At 50.2% G+C, this 24194-nt stretch overlaps 1 protein-coding gene across 1 annotated transcript in view; it reads right to left on the bottom strand.

The window, feature by feature from the left end:
- GLCCI1 (glucocorticoid induced 1) overlaps positions 1-23971 on the bottom strand; it is a 43013-nt gene extending 19042 nt beyond the window's left edge. Inside the window, exons 1-3 of the mRNA XM_074271047.1 lie at positions 23419-23971; positions 7349-7500; positions 5051-5137 (exon numbers count right to left, since the gene is read on the bottom strand). Of these exons, the coding sequence (XP_074127148.1) occupies positions 5051-5137; positions 7349-7500; positions 23419-23689 (510 nt within the window). The 5' untranslated portion in view covers positions 23690-23971. The remainder of the gene's footprint in view (positions 1-5050; positions 5138-7348; positions 7501-23418) is intronic.
- Between the last annotated feature and the right edge of the window lie 223 nt (positions 23972-24194).

The raw sequence follows: 24194 nt of genomic DNA, 5'->3' as shown, positions 1-24194 counted from the left end.
TTTGCTACAAAAGAGGCACCCACAGCAGTCCTTCATCAAGGAGACAGTGTGATTGAGTGGGTGAACCTCCCAGCACAACCAGAACAAAGGCTTACTCCTTACCCAGTGCCTGTGGCTAGGATTTTATTAAAGGCTATCAAGAGAGTAATACAATTATCTGGAATAAGTCCTGAAAAAATATACACATTCTATACTAACGCACAAATTAATGCATGCTGTGAGACCATCCCAGAATGGCAAATTTTATTGGCTACAGCTCCAAATTTTGCACATGGATCTCCATTAAAGATAACCCGGCTACTACATAATTGGCGATGGATTTTTGAAGAAAAGGTTTCTAAGGTTCCTCTTAAAGGACCAACAATCTTTACAGACACCTCCAAAGAAAATATTTGTGCTGTATACTCTCATGATTTAACCATAAAGAGAGTAGTCAGGACTCCTTTTCAGTCCATTCAGTAGAATGAATTATTTGCTATCATGCTAGCTCTTACTTATTACCCAGGAGACGTAAATATAATTACTGATTCAGCCTATTCAGTAGGTGTATACAAAGAATTGCCACAGCCCAAATAAAATTTGCAGCCTCTAATATTTATCAGCTCTTTAAGGAACTTCAAGACCAAGTGAGAAAACATCCAGGCAAGATTTATATCTTGCATGTCCACTCACATAGTGGACTTCCAGGTCCTATTTTTGATGGAAATTCAAAGGCAGATAGCCTTCTCACCATGCTAGCCAGTAGTCCTTTATTTCAGGAAGCACAAGAATCTCATTCTAAATATCATCAGACTGCTCAAGCTTTATGTTTACAATTTGGAATAACAAGAGAGGAAGCTAGGAGCATAGTAAATGGCTGTACAGCTTGTCTTCCTTTCCACGCTCCTACACTCCCTCCAGGGAAGAATCCTCGTGGTTTGAGACCAAATGGATGTGACCCACTATCAATCTTTTGGTCATCTGTCTTTTATCCACGTGGTGGTAGATACCTTTTCAGGATTCACTTTTGCAGTGCCAACAGCAAAAGAGACAGCCCGAATGGTCACTGAATTCCTTATCCAAGCATTTGCAATTATGGGTGTGCCATAAGAAATAAAAACAGATAATGGACCTGCATATAGTTCTAAAGATTTTGCGCACTTTTGTGCACAGTATAAGATTTTACATACCACTGGAATACCTTTTAATCTGCAAGGTCAGGCAATAGTAGAGAGAAGAAACAGAGACATTAAAACACTCCTCCAAAAACAAAAGAAGGGGGAGACACAAGTAGCCCTAGAGAACTTCTAAATTTAGTTTAATTTTCTAATTTTTGACAAAGATGCACTGGCTCCAGCAGACAGGTTTTATAATCCACCCGAAGAGCGGTGTCTAGTGCAAGCAGCTCCACTGTCCTTAGATAATCGCCAGGTGATGTGGAGAGATCCAGAAAGTGGTGAATGGAAGGGACCAGATCGGTTAACTGCCTGGGGGAGAAGGTTTGCTTCAGCAGGAGAAGGAATCAGATGAGTGCCAACAAGTCGTATTCACCTTGTCCATCAAAGAGAGACAGAAAAAGAGAAAGACCTCAAAACAAAGGAGAAAATCTAAGAAACATCTGACACTGAAAGAGCATGGCTGATAAGAAGACTGTTAAAGAACTTTAAAACCAGCAGGAATCATTGGACTTCCTAACACAAGATGAGACTAATGGACAATGGACTTATGGACATTTATAAATTCTCAATTTATGATTATTTGATCATGTTATTTGTTACATACTTCTAGCATGTGTTATGTTACTATGTGTTTATGTAATCTATATAATTATGTGTAATGCCTCCCATATTGACAGATTTATGTTTCAAGGCCATGACCACCCTATGTTCTAAATCAAAAGAAAGGGGGAGATGTTAGGATTACAAGGTGCTAACTCAGGTTGTCTAAACAATTCTCTAGCTCAGAATTCACACCTTTAGTTCAAACCTTTAAACGGAGTTTACAGGGGCAGCTAGGTGGCGCAGTGGATAGAGCACCAGCCTTGAATTCAGGAGGATCCAAGTTCAAATCTAGTCTCAGACACTTAACACTTCCTGGCTGTGTGACCCTGGGCAAGTCACTTAACCCCAGCTTCAGGGGGAAAAAAAAAGTTTACACCTTCAGACTTCTGAAAAGGAGTTTACACATTTAAAGGAGTTTGCACCTTTAAAAGGACCAAGTTCATTGGCTGTAGGAGTTCTCACAAGCCCATTCTCTGCAAGGATAAAAGAAGGCAACAATGAGTCTGAAGAGCAGTCTAGACTGGGACATAAAGTTGGGACAGCAGTCTGTATTGAGTCAAAGAGAAAACATCCCATGGATTCACAAGTCCAGCAATCCCACACTCTTGGAGGAAAAGATTATACAGAAAAGAAACCTCCTTCCAGAGAAGGATAACAACTGAGAGACAATCAGAACAATACAATTTGGCGCCCAACATGGGGCAAGGATTTATTCCGGACCCTTCAGAGGAGCTAGCCCGGACTTCAAAACGGGGTCCCTGGGCTGCTGGGGACTCTTGCCTGGGGGTGTCCAAGGTAAAACCTCTGGCCTCCCTGCCACCCCAGAGGCCCACAAGCTGCTCTGCCCACCCAAACACTCAGTGTATCTTGGAGGCTCGGCTCCTCCTTCCGACCAGACAAGTGACCACTCATTCCCAGCCTCTCCGGGCTCCCGCCTAAGGACTGGCTCTGCAACGGGGCCAAGAGTGCGTCCAGGTCCAAGTCCCAGCTCAGCATGACCATGGGAAGTGGATCCTCAGCTTCCTCATATAAGACAGGGACAATGAGCTGTCATGAGATTCACAAGTGACTCGTGCTGAGCAATTTTGGTGGTCTGACAGCCACGTGATCCCACAGTGGTTCGCTGGCCTATTGCTGCTGCCACGTCTCCCGGGTGCAGTAGCCCTTCCAACATCCCCAACCCCCACCCAGACCACTCTGAGACACCCCAGCTCTGACGCCACCCACAGATCTGCCATCACGCCTGGCAGGGTCTTCGAAGGGTGAAGGGAGACCCAACCAATCAACCCATCAGCCCGCATCTGTGAAATGCCTCCCAGGTGACGGACACCAGCCCAAGCCCCAAGGACAGACAGAAGGGAGGCCAGAGCCGGCCTCTGCCCAACAGAGAGGACAACCTGGGGACATGGAAGGGGAGCCCCCCAGGCAGAAACGGGGACCTCAGCCAGCTTTCTTCCTCCCCAGTTCAGCTGCTCCTCTTGGGCCGAGTGCCTACAGGAAACAGCGAGTGGGCCGGTGAGCAGCTATTTGTGGGAAAAGAAGCCCTTCTTCGAGGTCATGGTGATGTTTTAACAGTAAAGGAGAGAGTGGCCGGGCACTAGCAGTCTGTACAAATGGAGTCATTTGGAGGGGCCCCATCGCCGTGGCAGGTGAGACACCTGTATCCCCTTTCTGAAGACTTTCCTCCAGAGAACTTCTGGCCCAAATCCCGTCCTTTAAATAATGCAGCTGCAGTGTTACAATAAAAGTCAGGCCCCAGACCCGTGTCTGAGTGCTCTGGGGAAACGTGCGGTTTTCCAGGTTGCCTTTCCTGGGGAAGAAATTAATCAGTCCATAGAACCAAAAGCGCTCTTCCATGCTAAGTGTCAAGTAAATGCTGAAAGCTGGATTTACCTGTTCAGAGTCATCAGTGTGGCTGATGCAAAATAAAGACCAGCCCTAACTGAAGCAAACTAAAACAAAACAAAAATCAAAAACTTTAATTTTTAATTTAATTTGATTTAAAACCGACCCAGCTCAGCTGTCGCTGGATGTAGATGGTGCTCCCTCTGCTGACCGCTCAGAGTCCAGCTGAGATCCGATCTCGTCCCAGACACAGGTACGGGCACACATCCACCTTGAGAGGGGAGCTCAGGGAACGCTGGACAAGGGGCCAGCTCAGGCGCCCTCACGTGACCACTGAGGAGGTTTCCTTTGCTTCTGTGGCCAGCCCCGAGACAGCCGAATCTTTCCCCTTCAGACTCATGCGCTGTCCGACAACGGCTTTCTCTTCACGCCTTCGGGGCACCCGCAACGCCTCCGTGAGCTCAGGACAAGCGAGGTTTGCCTCTGGCTCCCACTCGCCGCCCGGGACTTCTCCACACAAACTCCTCCGGCTCCGCTTCCTCCACGATCCTACTCTTGCCATCCTGTTCCCTGCCCGTCTGTTGCGATGTACTTTTATTGGAGGCCACTTTTTACTGCACACATGAAGGGTTTTTATTCACCCCGGCTCCAGTTCCAGGCCACCAATGCCGTCTGACATTTTGATTATTAAAACATTTTCCAGTCACCACCAGGTTCATTCAGTAACTTACAGACTCCCTCAGTGCCCCTGTGGGGCGGGGGCCATTACTCCTGCCGTTGCTCCATTTTCTAGAGGAGAACCCCAGGGAAGACAGAGGCTACATGACTTGGGCCAAATCACGCCGCTCATAATCTGAGGCTAACCCCAGGCCTCCCGCCCTGGAAGCTTCCCCAAAATCACCCCCATGTCCCCTTGAGCATCCTGCCCTGCCCTGAGGAGAGAGCCTGGACCCTCTGACTAGCTATCTCTCCTATTGGGTCGTCCCTTTAGCCTGACCCACCCCACTGCAGCCATGAGAGCCGTGATCTGAGCCCAGGAGAGGGGAGCCTGACCAAGAAGGCCTTGGGGTCTCTCCAGTTGGAGGGAAACCTTCCACTTGGCCTCCACCGGTGCGGGGCCCTGGGAACATAAGGGAGCAACTCCCGGAGCCCAGGCAGTGGAGGATCATGGGGGGCCCAAGTGCTGGTGGAGAGGAGGGGGAGCTCAACCGCCCTGTCTGAGGTCCCAGAGGCAGGAACAAAGCCTCTGGTGGGAAAATATGGAAACGGATTTGAAGGGGGAGGGGAAAAAAGCTGAGATCAGCTGAGCGCCAAAAGGAGGCGGGCGGATCTGAATCGGGGAGAGCGCCCCAGAAAGTTCTCCGGGCTTCCTTGGAGCCAGGCCAGACACTAAATCTGGGGGGCCTCTGTCCCCCCCCGCCCCGTCCACCAAGGGGATCGCTCACCTCTTTCAGCTGATCCGAGCTGCCCCACGATGACGATCGCTGATGGGATTTCTTCTCGGGCCCCTCTTCAGCCCAGCAGCTCGGGGTCTGACGAAAGAAAAACGTGTCACCATCATGGCGTCCCCCAGAGATAGCCCCAACCCAAGACTGAACCATCTCGACACAATCTCACAATCCCACCCCGGGAGCGGACCTGAGGAAAAGCCATAAAACCAGACAAGAGGCGTCAGCATTTCTGCAGCCAGCTGGCTGCTGCGTGCCCAAGGAAACCCGCTCCACATCCCAGAAACACGAGACAGAGCTCCGAAGCTCGGAGCAGGGGACAGAAGGCCCTCACCGACGCCAAGGGGTCAGAAAATGGACTCCACAAGTCTGCGGGAACCACTGGTCCTCGGGCGAAGAAAGAAAAGGGGCAGATCTCCGCCACCCGCCGCCCCGCCACCAACAACGGAGAAGACGGGACCTTCCCGGCCTGGCCGTTTAAGAGCTGCTGAGCCGGCAGGGTAAAGCAATCCCTAGTCTGGGAAGCTCCCCGAATCGCACTCAATTGCTTCAAGTAAAACTGCACTTAGGTCGCAGCAGCCTCTGACTACCTGGCCAGGATGCTGGAGAAGGTGGAGGACGTCTGGGAGCCCTGATGGAGGCCCCCCCAAAGCAGCCTGTGCCCGTCCCTCCCCTGCTGGGGAGCCCACGATGGGGCTGGGCTGGAGGTAAGAAATGCTTGTTCCCAAATAAAAAACAAAAACAAACCCCTCAAGGCCCAGACACACGGCCTGGCCAAACACAGGCCCACAAAGCGGGTGCCTCCCAGGAGGGCGAGGGGGGCCCTTCTCCCTGACGGCGCGGTCCCCCCACTCCCCCTCGCTCTGCTCGCTCCCCTCCACGGGAGCTGGCCTTCCCAGGAGCTTCCGCCTGTCCCCTCCCTACCACGGAGCACTCGCCGGCCAGGGGAGGACCCCCGCTGAGCTCTCCCTCTCCGGCTACCCGGAAAGAGCCGTGACGCTCTGTGCCCCAAGGTCACCTGGGGGAAGAGCTCTGAGCAGTTCTCAGCTGAAAGTGCTGCTCTTCCCGGACCCTCCAATGTCTGTCTCCCTCCTTTTTGCTCTCTTTACCAGTGTGACAGGGGAAGGCAACCTCAAACTTGCTTTAATTTGGTTTCCTCTAAGTAGTAATGATTCAAAGCATTTTTTCCACGTGATCGTTAACTCCTCCTTTGAAAACTGCCTGGTCCACCTTTCAGACCGGTTGAGATGACACAAAAAGATAAAGACGAATGGGAGGGGTGGAGAAAATGAGCCACTGATACATTGTTGGTGGAATGGTGACCGGATCCAACCTCTCTGCCCCAGCAGTGCTTCGACAAAGTTGTTATTAAAGATCAAGTTATTATTAAATAAAAAATAATAAAAATGGAAATGAGAAAACCATTTTTACATGGACTTGGGAAAAGACTATTGAAAATTTTAAAATATGTAAGACACGTGGCTCTCTGTTCAGGGGAGAGGGAAGGATACTGGGAGAAATAAAGGTATTGTAAAAATAAAAAAAGGCAGCAACAAGAACTTTTTTTAAAATTTCAGTCCAGAATGCACCAAGATGACATCGAAGCCTCAGGCACAGTACCTAGCACACAGTAAGCGCTAATGTTTATTTCTTATTTGTCTATATATTTATGTTTATTCAAGTTATATATTAAAAAAGAAAACTGCCTGTTCGTATCCTTCGGCTGTTCATGTGGCAGCAAATGGCCACAGTCTTACCAGTATGAAGGAGTAGTTCTACACTTGGGATAGGAGACCCTGAAGGAAGACTTTCTGCCCGGGTTTCTGCCCAACCGACCGGCTGGCCAGGCTACCTTAGCCACTGTGCTGCCCCCTCGACAGGAAGGGCTGAAGCAAGGTCCGGCCCAGACCGAGAAGGCTCCTGGGAGGGAGCGGGTCCCGGGCCCAGCAGGGGGTGCGTGGTAGGGATCCTAGGGGAGGGGGAGCCCGAACTCTGCCCCCTTTGCCACTGCCTGAGGACACTGCGGCTCTTCTGCCTGTTCCTCAGTGTTGTCTGGGAGGCTTGGGAACTCTGGGTATCTGCACCAACTCTGGCATCTCTCCAGGACACTCGGAGGTGGGGCCGGGGGCACAGTGGGGAACTTGGGCACACGGAGCCAGGCCGACCCCTGCACCCGGTACCGGCCTGGGAAGAGGGAAGGCGGGGAGGGCGCAGAGAGCCGGATCGGCACTTCTCGGGGTGCCCCGGCCACACTGGGGGTTCACATGAGCAGCCACGACGACCCCGACACGTTACCTGAGTAGCCTTGTCTTTCATGCACAAGGGGAAGGGTCCGTGGGGGTCCCGCGGCCACTGCCCGGTGAGGTAAGGTCCCGTGATGGCGTCCAGAGAGGAGGTTCGTCTGATGGAGCTGGAGGTCCTCACGTGCTGAGAATGGGGCCGGTCGCCTGCAAGAACAAACCGGACACAAACAGGCTGGGACCAGTCTGAAGAAGGAAGACAGCAGGCGATCAGAAGCCAGGAGCCCCCCCAATGACGGCTCTCCCCACAGTAGCCGTCCCCACGGCAGGCCTCCCCACAGCAGTGCCCCCCCAATGACAGCCCTCTTCATAATAGGCCCCCCAACACCAGCCCACCCATGGCAGCCCCCACACAGTGCCCTCCAAGCCCTGTCCCCCAGGACAGCCCCCACCACCAAAGCTCTACAAGGAGGACAATTTCAGAGGACAAATGGGGGAATCACATTGTCCAGTCGTGAAGGGGGAAAAGAGAGAAGGAGGGGGCGGAAGGCTGAGCGCAGGGGGTGGCACCTAGGGACAGGGCCTTGCCTGAGGGGTCTCTACCCAGCAGCCCCAAGCAAGACCCTACCCCAAGACTAGCGGCCATCAGGCAAAGCACAGAAGAGAAGAGGGACTCCCCTCACTAGTCTCCTCCTGGCCCAGCGCTGTCCCCGGGGGTCGCTTTTAACACTGGGGTCCGGAGTGCTGGGGTGACTCCCCTCTGGCCCGCCTCAGGGCATGGCTTTCCCATCTCAGAGCCCATCCAAAGCACTGAGGAGAGGCCCCCAGCATCTGCGGGCAGGCCCCCAGTTCTCCCCCGCTTCGCCACCCAGCAGCCATTATTTGTCTCACTGACCAAGCCCTTCGCTCCCTCCACCTCGTGCCCCACACCCAGAACAGAGCCCACGGGCACCCCTGCCGTGGGGCCGGCCGCCTCTGGCAGCAGGCGCTCTGCTACTCTCCGTGACTGGTCGGTGCCAAGGGCAGGACTCCGGAGCCAAAAGGGCTGGGTCTGAACCCCCTTACTCACTGGCTGCATGAGTCTGGCCATGGCCACTGCCCACCCCCTGGGTGCCCCAAGGGCTCCCCAGCCGCTCCAGGCTGTGCCCGCCATCGCTCTCCTCCTGGCACCTCCCCAGCCATCCCAGGACTTTGGGCACAGGGACTCTCCTCTCTCCCCTCTGCTTCTCCTGGGTCTGGGGGTCCAGCCGGGCTCTGCCAACTGGGGACCTCACGGGGATGGAAGGAACCTCCCAATCAGCCTCACTGTGGTCTCCGGGCTGGACTGGGGCACCTGTTTCTTGTAGTCTGGGTTCTTCCCTGGAGAACTGCCTGTTCACGTCCTTTTAATGGCTTAGAAATAAAAGAAAGCCTTTTATTCCCACCCCTTTTAACTGGTTCCTTCTATGCCTTTCTCAGCAAGTGGCTGCCAAGGTGTCCCCTGCAGGTACCCGCTCCCTTCTGAGCTGTTCCCTTTCTACAAAAAGCGCTGTATTGCATGTATTTCAAAGAGGGGCATTTTCTCTCCCTTTGCCTTCTCCCTCGCTCCAGGACGCGTTTGTGACACGTTTTGGACCCGTTACTTTTCCGTTTGGAGTTTCTCTTGGCGAGCGGTACGAGATCCCCCTCTGAATCCCACTGTCGGCCGCCTGGCTTCCGGTTCGGCTGGCAGTTTGTGCCGATCGTGAGCAAGCTGTTCCTCCGGGGGACTCTCTGACCGTCAGTCCCCAGCTCTCTGCCTCGGCAAGGCACTGAGCGGTGATTTACACTGGAAGTCACATCCCATATGTAACTGAATGCAGGGCGGGGGGGTGTAAAAAAAACCCTAAACCAAGTCACAATCCAACACCCAGCGAATCCAAAGTCTGATCAGGGGCGAACCCCCCAGAAACACTTCGGCTCCCTTCGGGGTGGGGCCACACAAAGAGAGGTTGTGAATGGAAGTTTAAGAAGCCTGGGTCCATGATGTTCCGCTGACCCACCTTTCTTTTAAATCAGGCATGACATCATTTTCATTAAGATTTGAGAGTTCAGTTTGAAATCAGGTCTTACCAAGTCCCTTTCCTTCCTACTGTTCTCTCATTATTTTCCTTGAGATTCCTGATCTTTGGTCTAAACAAATTCTAATTTTTCTACCTCTATAATTTTTCAGCAGGGTGAATAGATAAATTAGGCGAAGTTGCCATTTTTACGATATTGGCTCATCCTAACCATGAATAATTAATATTCCTATAATGACTTTGGGTCTGTATTTCTGTAAACGAGGCTTTGTTTAGTTGCATCCGTACACTTCCTGAATGCATCCGTAGATTCTCAACTATTTTATTACACTCTATGGTTATCTGGAATGGAATTTCTCTTTCAACGCCTTCCTGCTGGGTTTTATTGGCAAAATGAAGTGGTGAATACTTATGTGGATTTATTTTATATCCTGCAATTTTGCAGAGGTTATAATTACCATTAATTTTTAGTTGAATCAGGGTTGTGTGAGCCATCATATCATTTGCAAAAGAATCAATAATTGTTTCCTCTGTGCCTGTCTGACATTCCCTCAAATTTATTTCTCTCATCTCATTGCTAACGCTAGCATCTCTTGTGCTGCATCAAATGGTTGTGGCGACGATGGCAGCTTTTCTTTACCTCTGATTTTATTAAAAAGGCTTCTCACTCATCCTCATTACGTAGAAGTCTAGGTCTGAGACAAAAACTTTTCACCACATGAAGGAAAGATCTAGTCCTGTGTTTTCGGATGCATTTTTTATGCACATGTGGTAGTTGTTTTTCAATAGAGACAGACATGTTTGGTTAAGAGTCTGCACCTCTGAAATCACATTTGTTGCTGTCGCTGTTATGTCGATTATTTTTATTGTTTTCCTAAGATTGAGCCAACTCTGAATTCCTGGTATAAGCCCAACTGATATAATCGTTTTTAGATGTTGGAGCTTCTTTACTAATCTGTTATTTAAAACTTTTGCTTCAATGGTCATTAGAGTACTGGTCAAGTTTTCTCGCTCTTTTTTTAATCTCCTTGGTGGTATTTGTATCACAGAAGGAAACTGACAGGATCCTTTTTTACATTTCAAATGAACTCTTCTTTGAGTGTTTGACAGAATTTACTTGTAAGTCTGTTAGGCCTTAAGGAGTATTCTTTGGGATTTCATTTTTTACTTCCTTTTTTTTGTGATTTACTTATTTAAGTTTTCTATTTTTTGTCCTGCTAATCTAAACATTGGGGAGGGGTAATTTCATCTCATTTAAGTCGTTGGACTTATTGGCAAGGAGACACTGGAGAACCCACCTCCCTTTTCAAAGCTTCTCTCCACCTTCTGCTCCTACCACCGTCTGCCACCCCTTTGCCTCTGTCCTCTGCCTCCTCACTCTCAAGTAGACATTGGAGCATTTTAATGCAGCAATGGAAAATGCAGATGGCTATGCATTAAAATTATTTCTTCAGCACAACAAATTGTTTCCTGATTACAGTTGTGATTAGAGGTTCTATTTAGTTGTGACTCGAGCAATCAAAATATTTCCCTAATGATTATGGAATTGCCTCATCTCAAATGAGTCAAAAGGGAAAATATTAGGTGTTCATATTAGTCCGAAAGTACCCTCGGTACTTGGCAGGGAGAAGTCCCCCCCCCACCCCAAGAGCTCCTGAGTGGAGACAGAGCCTGCTGACCACGTACTGGGCCATTTCCTGGAAAACACCAGGAGATCTAAGAACCTGGGAAAGGAATAAGGAAAAGAAGCCTACAAAGGGAGGGCAGTACGGAGTGCCAATAAAGTAAATAAATAAAGTACCTACTGGCCTAATGGGGAGAAAACAAACCTCTGCTTCTATTTGGCCTAACCAGTGTCTACTCCGGCCTACTGAATCCACAAGAAAACACTGAGCTCCCGCTCGCCGCCAGAGAACCTGAAAGTCCCTTTTGCTGCTCCACACGAGCTGAGCCCGCGACTCGGGACCAGCAGAATCTGAATCCAAAGCTGGTCTCGGACTCCGATGTCATCCTGGGCACGTCACTCAACACACTCACCTCCGTGTCATCGTCTGTAAAACAGACAGTGACTGTAGTCGGAAGGATAGAAGGGAATTTCTACGAAGCACTTGAACTTGGAGGCGCCGTGGAACTCCATGATTACTATGCCATACTACTAATGCCCGTTGCCGGGACGGTTCCCACATACACAGTAAAGTGGAAACGAGTTTCCCTGGAGACATCAAAGGGAAGAGTCTGCAGCACTTTCACACCCTGCCCCCCAGCCCCGAATGCTTGGGGTCAATGCCTCCCTGTAGGACAGGGGGACCAAGTTCCCCAAGACCACCAAGAGAGCTCCAAGATCGGCTTCCATGGGCAGCAAGCTGCCAAGTCTGGCTCTCTTGGACCAAACACATGGCGTGGGCTCGCCTCAGCCCCTCCCAAAGGCCACCTCTTAAGGCTCTGCCTAGGGGGTTCCTTGTGCAACTATTATTTGACCTGAAAGATTCAGATGTGGTTTTGTAGTTCCTCCTCGCCTGGCAGGTGGATTACCTCGCCAAATCCCAGAAGCCTCTCTGGTAAGTGGCCATGACCCAACTGGCCACATATCTGCAGCCTTTTACTGGTGTGGCAGGCATTAGAATCCACCTGGGCGCACGCCAGGTGCGCTGCGCAAGATCCCATTGGCACAGCTCCGTCATCCTCCCCGACAAGGAGGAGCACGGCCAAAACCATGGAAGGAAAATAACCAGCCTCGGCTGGAAGTCCATCCCAACCTAAGGACAGCACGGAGGGAATCGGGACAGATCCAAGATCATCTCTGCCGTGAAAAGGCCATCTGTTATTCCCTCCCCCCAGAAGCTGCCCCCTGACCTCGGCAGGCTCCGGCCCCTCCGAAGCACCACCACACAGCAGGAGCTCCCTGATCACAGGCCCGGCCTGGGACACAACAAGAACTCCCGAGGCAGCAAACTCTGGAGGGTTCCTAGGCTCTGCCAAGCCACCAAGGAAAATGCTGAGAAACAAGGGGCTTGTGACAAACGCCTCGGAGCTGTGAGGTTAGAGACCTGATCATTCCCGTGAGAAGGGAGTTATTTTGTAAGATCCAAGCCTGGGAAACCGCCCCCCAGCACCTTCTCTTGGGGCACCCCTGACCACCACCTGCTCTGCTCAATGGCCGGCCTGCAGCAATCACAGAAAAAAGTGAAACTTGTCGCCGCGTGGCCATGGCACAGTCTACACCAAACTCACCGCACAAACGGCGGCTGCCCACACACCCAGACACATGAATCTCTCTCAGGAAAAGCCTGCCTCATGATCATCCCTCCATTCTAGAGAGAACTCTGCAAGCGCTTAATTTACATTTCCATCAGCTACAAGGATCAAGGAGGAAAAATGAGATCAATCCATTGCTATTTCCTAAGTCTCTCTTACTGGAAGCAATCAGAAGTCCATGTGGTTACCAATCCCCTGGACCCAGAGCATCATCACAACTAAAATAAAATCACTCCATGCAAAAATCTGTGTTTAGGAACTAGTCTCCAAAGGGAGCCAAGCTACTGAGGCAAAATGGAAGCTTCCTCATGTTGTCAGGGAAGGTCACCAGGCACAGGCTCTGCAGACATGCCCAAAGGCAACTTCTTGAGAATCCCCATCAGGCGACAGGAAAAAGATGTCAACAAATGTTGGAGGGGATATGGGGAAACCGGGACGCTGATACATTGTTGGTGGAACTGTGAACGGATCCAGCCATTTTGGAGAGCAGTTTATTACTGTGCTCAAAAAGTTATCACACTATGCACATCCTTTGACCCAGCAGTGCTTCTACTGGGCTTATATCCCAAAGAGATTTTAAAGGAGGGAAAGGGACCCACATGGGCAAAAATGTTTGTGGCAGCCCTTTTTGTAGTAGCAAGGAACTGAAAACTGAGTGGATAACCATCAGTTGGAGAATGGTTGAGTAAATTATGGTACGTGAATGTTATGGAATATTATTGTTCTGTAAGAAATGACCAGCAGGATGATCTGGGAGAGGCCTGAAGAGACTGACAGGAACTGATGCTGAGTGAAATGAGCAGGACCAGGAGATCGTTGTACACTGACAGATGTGGCTCTCTGAACAATGCGGTGACTTGAGGCAATTCCAATAGACTCGGGATGGAAAATGCATTCACCTTCAGAGATACTATGGGGACTGAGAGTGATCAAAGCACACTGTTTTCCCTTTGAGTTTGTCTTTTTCGTGATTTTTTTCCCCTTTTGGCCTGATTTTTTGGCACAAAACAAATGTAAAATCATGTTTAAAAGAACTGAATATATTGGGGAGGGGAAAGGTAAGGGAGATAGGAAGAAAAATTCAGAACACTAAGTCTTACAAGAACAAATGCTGAGAACTATCTTGATGTGTAGTTGGAAAATAAAATACTTTTGAACACTGAAACACACAGAGAGAAGGTCCACCAGGCATGAAGGTGTGGGAGAACCCATCAGGAACTGGCCCACGCTCTCCACAAAGGGGATATTCTCTCCAGATCGTCACTGTCCAAGAAATAACAGGGGGAGGGAGGCCAGGCTATGTGTCAGAGGTGAAAGGGGACAAGAATCCAAGCCAATTTAAAGCATCTACTTTCTTGGGTTGAGGACACAAAAACAAATCTCCAGGACCTTCCCCTGGACTGGGGGCACAGGGGGGAAGAGGGACAACACTCCCAGAACCGAATCCAAACAGAATAAGCTGGGATGGGGGAGTGGGGTCCAGAAAAAGGTTCTGGGATAGCTCAGGGGGAGCACCAAGCCTTGGATAAGTGTAGCACCAGCGCCAGCTTCCCAGGAACTCTATTGGTACTAGGGGACACCAGGGCGCACAAAGCCTCAGACTCATGCCAGCTAGGCAAGCCAGCACTCCCATCTGCCTCCATTTCTCAATCTATAAAATGGGCAGGAGAAGGAAATGGCAACCCCCCCCCCAAGTACCTCTGCCAAATGAAGTCATGGAGAGCCAGACTTGCTGAAAGGACCCCAGGCACCCTCCAGGCTTTGTGCCAGGGCCTCCTGTGCCCTTCCTCTCCTTCCCACCTCTCAGCTAAGCCTTCTGGGAACATCTCTGTTCATCTCCAGACCCCGACTCAGCCGCTCATGAGACTCCCCCAAACTCCGGCACCCAGCCCCCCTCTTCCAGACTCTCCCATCACTTTTTCTTTTCATGTTCATCAGCTTCTTAAATAATTTAAACTTTTTTCATTTCAAACTTGAAATATATAGACAAAAAAAGATTTCCAAGAGTTCGGCACACCCAAAAGGAGGATTTCTTACAAAGTCACGAATTTACATTTCAGATGACTGTTTTTGAAAATTTGTGTAAGTAGCTCTTGTCATTTTCAAAGCTCCTCAGCTTTCCTTCCTTCTACATTTCCTTTTATTCTCTGCTGTGCATTCTTAATATATTTTCCTTTCCTCCTCAAATGCCCCACCCTACAGATGGCTGTGAGACACAAATATGTGTGTATAAATGTGTGCTTATGCATATATACACATATATGTGTTGGTGCTTGTGTGTGTGCGTATGTGTGTATGTAAAACCATTCTGCACACTCTATCAGTTCTTTCTCTGGATGCAGATAGTCTGCGCCTTCCTAGATCTTCTGTAATTAATTTGGGTATTTATAATAATTAAAATGAGTTATTTGTCCAAAGTTGTTCTTAAAATAGTTAGATTGTAAGATGATCAATTATGCAAATTTAGTTCTTCTCAGCAATACAGCAATCCAAGAAAATTCCGATAGACTTAGGATGGAAAATGCCGTCCGCATCCAGAGAAAGAACTATGGAGACTGAACGCAGATTGAAGCAGACCATTTCCAGTTTTTTTTTTTTTTTGTTGTTGTTGTTTTTTCTTTCTCGTGGCTTTTCCCTTTTGTTTTGATTTTTCTTGCACAGCATGTACATGTATAATCTTTATATATATCTTGCTGTCTTGAGAAGAGGGGAAGGGAAGGGAGAAAAAAATTTGGAATTCAAAAATCTTATAAAAGTAAATGCTGAAAACTACCTTTGTGTGTAATTGGAAAAAATAAAATACTATTAATTGGGAAAAAACACAATATTGCTGCTACTATATACAATGTTCTCTTCATTATTATGAAAGTCTTTCTGTGTTTTTCTACAATTACTGAGCTTATCATTTCTTATAGCACAGTAGTATTCATAACAATCATATACTACAATTGGTCCAGCCATTCTCCAATTGATGGGCATCTCTGCAATTCCCAGTTCTTTGCAACCACAAAGAGAGCTGTTAGCAATATTTTAGAACACGTGGGTTCTTTTCCTTTTTTCTGATCACCTTGGGACACCCCATTGATAACTGTATTGCCAGATCAAAGGGTACACACGGTTTTGTAACACTTTGGGTATGATTCCAGATTATTCCTTAAAATAGCTGTATCAGTTCAACTTCCCTAACAGTGAAATAATGTCCCCATTTTTCTCATCCTCTCCAGTACTTGTCACTTTCCTTTTTAGTATCTGATAAATGCAAAATGATACCTCAAGGTTCTTTTAATTTGCATCGTCTTGTCAGTAATGATTTTGTTTTCATCAGAAATCTACCTGTTCATATTCTTTCTCATTTAACAACTGGAGAATGATTGTTTTCTTCTAGATTTGGCAAAGGTTTTATATGTTTGAGACATGAGACCTTACTATTTATAAATTTTCCCCCAAAAAATCTGTTTTTCTTTTGATCTTAGTTACATTGGTTTTATTTGTAATTAGATTTTTAATTTGAAATAATTAAAATTATCCATTTTATACCTGATAATGCTCTATTTCGTGTTCATTCCTAAATTGTTCACCTGTCCATAAGTCTGATGGGTAATATGCTTTATGTTCTTCAATTTTTCTTGTAAAATCTTTTATACCCAGGGTCAGGTATCTTTTGGGGGCTTATTTTGGTAAATGGTGTAAGCTATTGGTCTAGATCTAATTTCTGCCAGACTCTTTTCCAGTTTTACCAACAATTTTTCCCAATGAATTCCCATTCCTAAAACTTAAGTCTTTATATTTGTCAAACACAAGCTTACTATGGTACTTTGCTGTTGGCATGTCTACTCTCTTCTAATCTACATTTCTTTTCTTACCCAGTATCAGACAGTTTTGATAATTATTGGTTATAATGTACTTTTAAGATCCGGTACTGCTAACCCTCTTTCCTTTACATTTTCTTATTTAGTTCCTTGGATATTTTTGATTTTTTGTTCTTCCAATGAATTTTGTTATTATTTTTTCCTAATTAAGTAAGTTTTTGGTAATTTAAGTGGGATGATGTCCGAGAGATTTGAGTTGACACCGCAGATCTCCTCCCAGAGAGCAATTGGCAGCTTCTGGAGACAACTGCATGTTACAAATTGGCGTCCACAACATGGAGCAAGGACTTTTGCTCATCCTGACAAGGATTTATTCTGAGCCCTTCAGAGGAGCTAGACTGGACCATCGCAATTTGGCGCCTGAACAGGGACAGACACGATCCTGATTCCAGTGGAAAAGCCTCCCATCCAGATCTCAGTGTCTCTGACCCAGAACCGTGAGTAACAAGGAAACTCTGTTAAAGATTAAGTGAGCATGCTAATAGATAAATAAGGAACTTAACTTGTTAAGGGCTAAACCAGCAATCTCTTATAGTGAAGTGGGGCAAACGCCTTCTGTTCAAGGAAAATGTTTAGAGAGCATCATCAAGGTTATGAAAAGCCAAGGATTGATTATAATTTTGGAGGAGATTACTGAACTTTTAAAAACTGTGCAGGTCATATGTCCTTGTTTTTCTCTGGAAGAAGAATTGGATCCAGATGAATGGGAATTAGTAGGAAAGCAATTAGGTGAACACTACAATTGCCTTTGTGACATTTTGTCCTTTGGTTCCAGACCAAACTAAGTTTCCAAAGATACATAATTCATACCTACAATTTAATCCAAATGGCTTTAAAAAAAAATGTTATTCTAAAGGAAGAGAAGAAGGAGCAAAATGGGGAAGTGTCAACTAAACTAAGTGAAAAGGATGAATCAGGTAACAATGAAGTTAAGTACAATTCTGAGCAACAGGAGCACCTCCCATCTCCTCCCTCAATTAACCCTTCAGGGGTGGAGCAAGGAGGAGGAGGGGAAGAGGCAGAAACACAAACAGAATTGCCCATGAAGCAGCCTAAGCCTAGGACAAGATTAGAAAAAGCATTGGTTAAAGCTAAGAGAGAAGGACAGGATATAAGTGATTTTGTACATGCATATCCTGTGATTGAAGATATTGACTCTGTAGGTCAAAAAAGGAGAAGATATACACCTTTAGATTTGAACAAAATTAAAGATTTGAAAAAAGGTTGTACCTTTTATGGGGCTACATCAGCTTATGTTAAAATGTTACTAGATGGTTTTATGAAGTCCTAACCCTGAATGATTGGAAATCCATAGCAAGGACATGCCTAGAACCTGGAGAAAATTTGTTATGGTTTGCGGAATTTCATGAATTATGTAAAATCCAAGTCAGATGCAATTTGGAAACAGGAGTTAACACACAATTCACTTTTGAGCACTTAGCTGGTGAAGGTCGGTATGGACAGAATTCAGAACAGATTAATTATACCATGACAGTGTATGAGCAAACTGCTAAGGCTGCAATAAAAGCTTGGGGTGTCCTCCCTGGACAGAAAGATCAGGGAGAGGCTTTCACTAAAATACAGCAAGGTCCCAATGAACCTTTTGTGGATTTTGTGGGACGTTTGCAAACTGCTGTCAAAAGAACTATTGGAGAAAATGCAGCTACAGAAATAATGACCAGACATCTGGCTAAGGAAAATGCCAATGAGATTTGCAAAAGAATTATATGGGGATTAGACAAAGATGCTCCTTTAGAGGAGATCATAAGACGCTGTGCTACAGTGGGAACAAATGCTTTTTACACCCGGACAATGATGAATGTGGAAAGGCAGGGTCCCTCCTGGCAAGGGACTTCTAGAGAAACTCGGCGATGTTTTCAATGTGGAAAAATTGGACATCTAAGAGCTCAGTGTACATATGGAGATACAGTGAGAAGACAGGGTGAGAGAAGACCTAAAACCCCATGTCCAAAATGCAACAGAGGACTCCATTGGGCATCAGAGTGCAGAATAATTCAGGGAAATGAGATGAGGGGCCCAGGTCCATGGCCCCAGGCAAAAAAGACTTGGGGCATCATGGCAGCTGATGTTATACCCAAAGAGCCTTTAGAAGGCCAGGACTCTGATTTGATAAACCAGCAGAAAAGCAATCACATGGCAGAAAGGGATTACCTGATAAGTGAGCCAAAAGGCAATCAGATTGCAAAAATGGATTACACTTGGGGAGAATACAGGCCTTTTAAACCAACAGGGCTGTGCCCAGTGCAAACAACTCCAATGTAATTGTCAGATGATGAGAAGAGATTTAGAAAGTGGTAAATAGAAGGAAATTAGATAGGTTAACTGCCTAGGGGAGAGGGTTTGCTTGTATTTCTTCAGCAGGAGAAGGAATCAGATGGGTGCCAACGAGTCATATTCACCTTGTCCATCAGAGAGAGACAGAAAAAGAGAAAGACCTCAAAACAAAGAAGAAAATCTAAGAAACATCTGACACTGAAAGAGCATGGCTGATAAGGAGACTGTTAAAGAACTTTAAAAACCAGCAGGAATCATTGGATTTCCTAACACGAGACTAATGGACAATGGACTTATGGACATTTATAAATTCTCAATTTATGATTATTTGATTATGTTATTTGTCATATACTTCTAGCGTGTGTTATGTTACTATGTTACTATGTGTTTATGTAATCTATGTAATTATGTGTAATGCCTCCCATATTGATGGATTTATGTTTCAAGGTCATGACCAACCTATGTTCTAAATCAAAAGAAAGGGGGAGATGTTAGGTTCTTACTAAGTACAAATGAGATAATGAGATGTTAGGTTCTTACTAAGTGCTAAGTCGGTACTTGACAGTTCTCTAGTTCCAGCCATGACTGGGAGTTTTACTTGTGAATTTCTGGGGAGGAGCTTGCGTGCTTAGGAGGAGCAAGTTCATTGGCTGAAGTAATTTTTTCCCAGAAGCCCATGCATTATCCCACGCCCATTCTCTGAGAGGATAAAAGAGGGAAGTCACTACTCTGGACAAGAGTTAACAGGCAACTGTCTGGAGACAAGGGCTCTCTAAAGAATCTGTCCGATAGATATGAGTTGACACAGCTATATCTCCTCCCAGAGATCGATTGTAGCTTCTGGAGACAACAGCACGTTACAGGATGACATTTAATAAATAGATTGAGGTAACACTGTTATTTATTTTATATTGGCCCTGCCACCCCATAAACAACTGATATTTCTCCAATTATTTAAAACTGACTTTATTTGGATAAAAAGGATTTTATAATTTTGTTTATACAGTTCCTGAGTTTGTTTTCACAAGTATATTCCTAGGTATTTTATACTGTCTACAGTTATTTTAATGGGCTATCTCTTACTATCTCTTCTTGCAGGGTTTTGTTGGAGACATATAGGAATGCTGATGATTTATGTGGGTTTACTTTATGTCCTGCTAATTTCTTAAAATTGTTGTTGCAACTAATTTTTAGTTTATTATGATTCTCCAAATACATTATATTATCATCTATAAAAAGAGATATTTTTTTTAACTCGTAACCCATTTTGAGTCCTTCTATTTCTTTTTTCCTCTTATTGTTGTTGCCGACATTTTTAGCAAAAACCACTTCTGTTCCTAATTAAGCACAAGGAGTGGGCTGGCAGGTCCAAAGTCCCTGCTGCCTTCCCTCCCCAGGGCCAGGAGAGGCGAGCCCACCTCCGCGCGGAGTATTGCGGAGGACAGCTGCAGAGGGCGGGGATTGCCCGAATTTAAGCCGGACTAAGTAGCCTCACTCAGCCAGGCCACACGTCTGAACCCCGGGATAACACTGAGGATGGGCCCTCGCCAGTGACCCCGAGACGCAGCCGATTCCTCCAGCCAGGGAAGAGCTGCGGGCACCTGGACGGAGAGAAGGGTCTAGTCGGCTCCAGATGAGGCTGGTCTCTGGCCACTCCGGGGCGGCCCGGCCCGCCCCAGGCCCACACCGGCCTCTGCTGCATTTCTCAGCCACGATTCTCCTAGGGAGCTTCATCTCACCTGGGCCGAACGACGGCGCCCCGATGCCGCCGAAGCGCCGGGCTCGTCTCCGACCCCGCCGTGGGAGAGCTGGAAACTCCTGCGCGGGTGTGGGGAAAAGAGAACAAAATCCCGGCTCGGTGTCGGAGGAGCAGGGGGGCGCCGCATGTCCACCAACGACAGAGACAAGGCCCTGGCGCAGCTCGGGAGCGGACTGCTGGAGGCATTGTGACGCGTTCTGAGTCCAGGCCCTGGCCCCGCCCCTTCCGTGACGTCACGCTCCGCTGACCCGTCCGTCCCTCTCATCTCCCAGCCACAAACAACAGGCAAAGCCGCCCAGGCTCGAGCCTCGGGAGCACTTGCGGTCACTGCTCGAAGGAGAAGGGCAGCTCCTGCCCCAGGAGCCCGCAGGCTGTTCCAGAAAAGGAGAGGGGCAGAGGGGAGGCGGGGACCCCTGCAGGGCTGGGGCTCTCCAGGCGGAAGCACCCACGCACTCTTGGTACCGTCTCAGCCGGCCGCGGGCATTTCTTGCCGTTCAGGTCCCCGACTGCCAGATGGAGCGGGAAGTTCTGCAAGACAGCGGGTCCCCACCTACGGGATGTCGGGGCGTCCTCCCGAGGCGTCCGCGAGAGCACCGCGGGCAGGCTTTGGGCCCAGGAGAGACAGATCCCGGCCCTGGCGTCGCCCGTGTGCCAAAGGGCTGGAGAGGGGAGTCACGGGAAACAGGCACACGCATGCACAATACGCACACACCGCACGCATGATGCTGCAGTTGTGTGGAAAGCCGAGGAAGGAAGCGGCTTCCCGGGCAGGAACGCCAAGAAGCTCTGTCCCAAAGGGAGACTGGTTTTCTCCCAGCTCCGAGCCCGAGCCTGGAAATGGCCAGGACCAATCGAATGACCGGAACGTTCCCGTTATGGCTAATACCGTTCGGGGTCGGCATCCCCGCACAAAGACTAGAGACCCCTAACTGTTAGGTTCTTACTAAGTGCTAATGAGATAATGAGAGGTTAGGTTCTTATTAGGTGCTAAGTCAGTACTTGACAATTCTCTACTTCTGGCCTTTTCTGGGAGTTTTACTTCTGTGAACTCCTGGGGAGGAGCTTGCATGCTTAGGAGGAGCAAGCTCATTGGTTGAAGTAATGTTTCCCAGAAGCCCTTGCGTTAACCCACGCCCATTCTCTGGGAGGATAAAAGAGGGCGGCACTCCAGAGATAGTCTTGTCTGGGCCAGATTTGAGGCCGCTCTCCGGAGGTAGAGAAAGAGTCTCTACACGAGGTCAGAAATGGCGGCGGCAGTTTCTGGAGACAACAGGACTTTACCACCCGTGCAGTTCTTTCAAATGAAGGCCAGTCTGGCCTCCGGCTCCTGAAGCGCCTCTCTGGAGGCCGGAGCTGGCTGTAAACAAGCCAGTACAGAGGGAAGGCGAGCCCCGCTCCAGCCGCAAAGCCCCCTCCTTCCAGGTGCCTGGCTGGGCAGGGCCTCGCTTCCGAAAGGCCGCTTCCACAAGGAGAAGCCTGATTCCGGGACAGTCTGGCTGCTCAGGACACTAATCCCTCCGGGAGTCCCCAAGGTCAGCGCAGGCCGGAGGCACGCCAGCAGAGCCCAGGGGAGGCTTAAGGGCCAGCAGGGGGGTCCACCCGTGTAAAGGGAGGAACACAAGCAGCCCTTGCCATGCCACCATCAGCTAACCGGGAGCCCGGCCCAGCTAGGAGTCCCAGAGGCCTCCAGTGTCACAGCTCCCGTAACTCGGGGAAATCTGGTCCCTGGCTCTAAGGGGAATCGGGGACTTAATCGAGTATTCCCAGGAACTGGTCGCCTTTCAGCGTTTCTGGCTTTCCACAATTGGAACAAGTCTGGGCGAGGCCGAGCCCCCACAGGAAGGAGCCTTGGGCACAAGCCTCTGGCCACTCAGCGGGAATTTCAGGAAATTGGGAGCCTCTTCCCAGGGCCCAAACGTCCCAGCCCCGACAAGCAGGAGAAAGGCTGATTAGCGTAAAAGCCTCCCCAAGGACAGGACCCCCCTCCCCGTCCGGATTTGGGGCCTCGGCATTTCCATTCCAGCGACCACTTCTTTAATCACATAAAGCAGCTCCGGCGGCGGGGCACTCTCACAGTGAAGGAAAACGGCCCGCTTGGGGCTGCACAACCAAGTCTGGCACAAACAGGTTGTAAAATCCCTCCCTCCATGGGAGCAGCAAGCGGAAGGGGAGCCGCAGGCACCCCCTGACCTCCCGGTCCTGACCTCAGGAGCTTACAGAAGCCGGCCACTCATGACGTCAATCCCACCCACGGTGCCCTTCCCCCAAGCGAGGCTGCCCAGGTGCCACCACTGGGGGAGGGGCAGCCAGGGCCCGCTGTTTTCATTCATCAGTGGCTGGAGTGACGTCACGGCAGCAGGAGTAGCAGGGCCCGGCCTGGCCCCGGGCCTGGGATCCCAGGGACCTGCTCTGCAGTCACGGGAAAGAAAATCCGCTGCTCCTGGGGGGAGGGGTCCAAGAGGGGCCCTCACGCGCGATGTGGCAAGTCCCGGGGGGAGGGCCCGGTCTGCGAGGGGGCTCGGAGCAGGCATGGCTGCGCACGCGTGGGCATTATCAGGGCGATCACGTCGTTTTCATTCATTCATTCCCGATTTGCGGGAGCTTGTCAGTTTCTGCAGCAGCTGGCGATGGGGGCGGGGCAGGGGAGGGGGCGGCCTCCCGCCGGGCACCAATTACAGGCCCCCCGCGGCGCTGCCCGGTATGACCAGGGGCAGTCCAAGCAGCCGCGGGCTCGGCTGGCCGAGAAGCCCCCGGGGGCGCTGGGGGTCCGCCAGGCGCAGGCACAGACGCGAGCCTCCCCCCCACACACACCCCATCCCCAGGGGTCCACCCCGTCAGCCCCTTCCCCATCTCCCGGGGCAGAGGCTCGTGGCCACGCCCCCACGCCGCTTTCCCCCGGCGCCCTTACCTCGGGGCTCCGGGGAGCCGCTCCTGCGCCGGGGACGGCCCTGGGGCCTCGGGGGGTCGGGGGCCGGAGGGCTGGGCCCCCCGCGCAGCAGCTGGAAGGGCACCGTGGCGCGGATGGGCTGCAGCAGGCGGCCGGCGCCCGGGGCCGTGGGGGAGCTGGCGGCGCTGCGCCGCATCCGGGGCCCGGCGGGGGGCGGCGGGGGCGGGGGCTGCGCGGGGCCGGGACCCCCGGCCGAGCCCACTGCGCCCCCAGCCGCCGCCGCTGCCGACATGGCCCGGGAAGGGGAGGGGGCGAGGAGGAGAGAGGGGAGGGCGCGCCGCGGGAGCGAGGGCGCGTGCCCGGCGGGCGTGGGCGGGGCGCGCCCCGGGGTGGGCTCGGCTCCTCGGGCTCGGGGCCGTCTCAGCCGCCGCTGCCGCCCGGGACCAGAGCCAGAGCCGGAGCCGGGCCGGGGCCGGGGCCCGGCGCCCCCATGGCGCCGCCGACAGGACCCGCTTGGGCGCCCGCTCACATCGTCCGCGTCCGCCTCCGCCTCCGCTCCCGCAGCTCTTCGGAGCAGCCGCCGTAGTCGCCGCCGCCGCCTCCTGTCACCGCCCCCCGGTGCCGCGCTTTCATTGGCCCCGGCTCGGGAGGGACGGGCGCGCCGGCCAATGGAAGGTGCAGGTGGCGCCGCGGAGGCGGGTCGTGCGCGGGAAAGAAGGGGGCGGGCGCCCGACTGACAGCCTCGGAGGGAAGGCGGGGTCTGCGCATGCGCGCTCCTTTCCTGGCCCCGCCCTCCT

The sequence above is a fragment of the Sminthopsis crassicaudata genome, chromosome 5, assembly GCF_048593235.1.
Source record: "Sminthopsis crassicaudata isolate SCR6 chromosome 5, ASM4859323v1, whole genome shotgun sequence".
Taxonomy (NCBI): Eukaryota; Metazoa; Chordata; class Mammalia; order Dasyuromorphia; family Dasyuridae; genus Sminthopsis; species Sminthopsis crassicaudata.
This window is presented reverse-complemented; position numbering and strand designations above follow the sequence as displayed.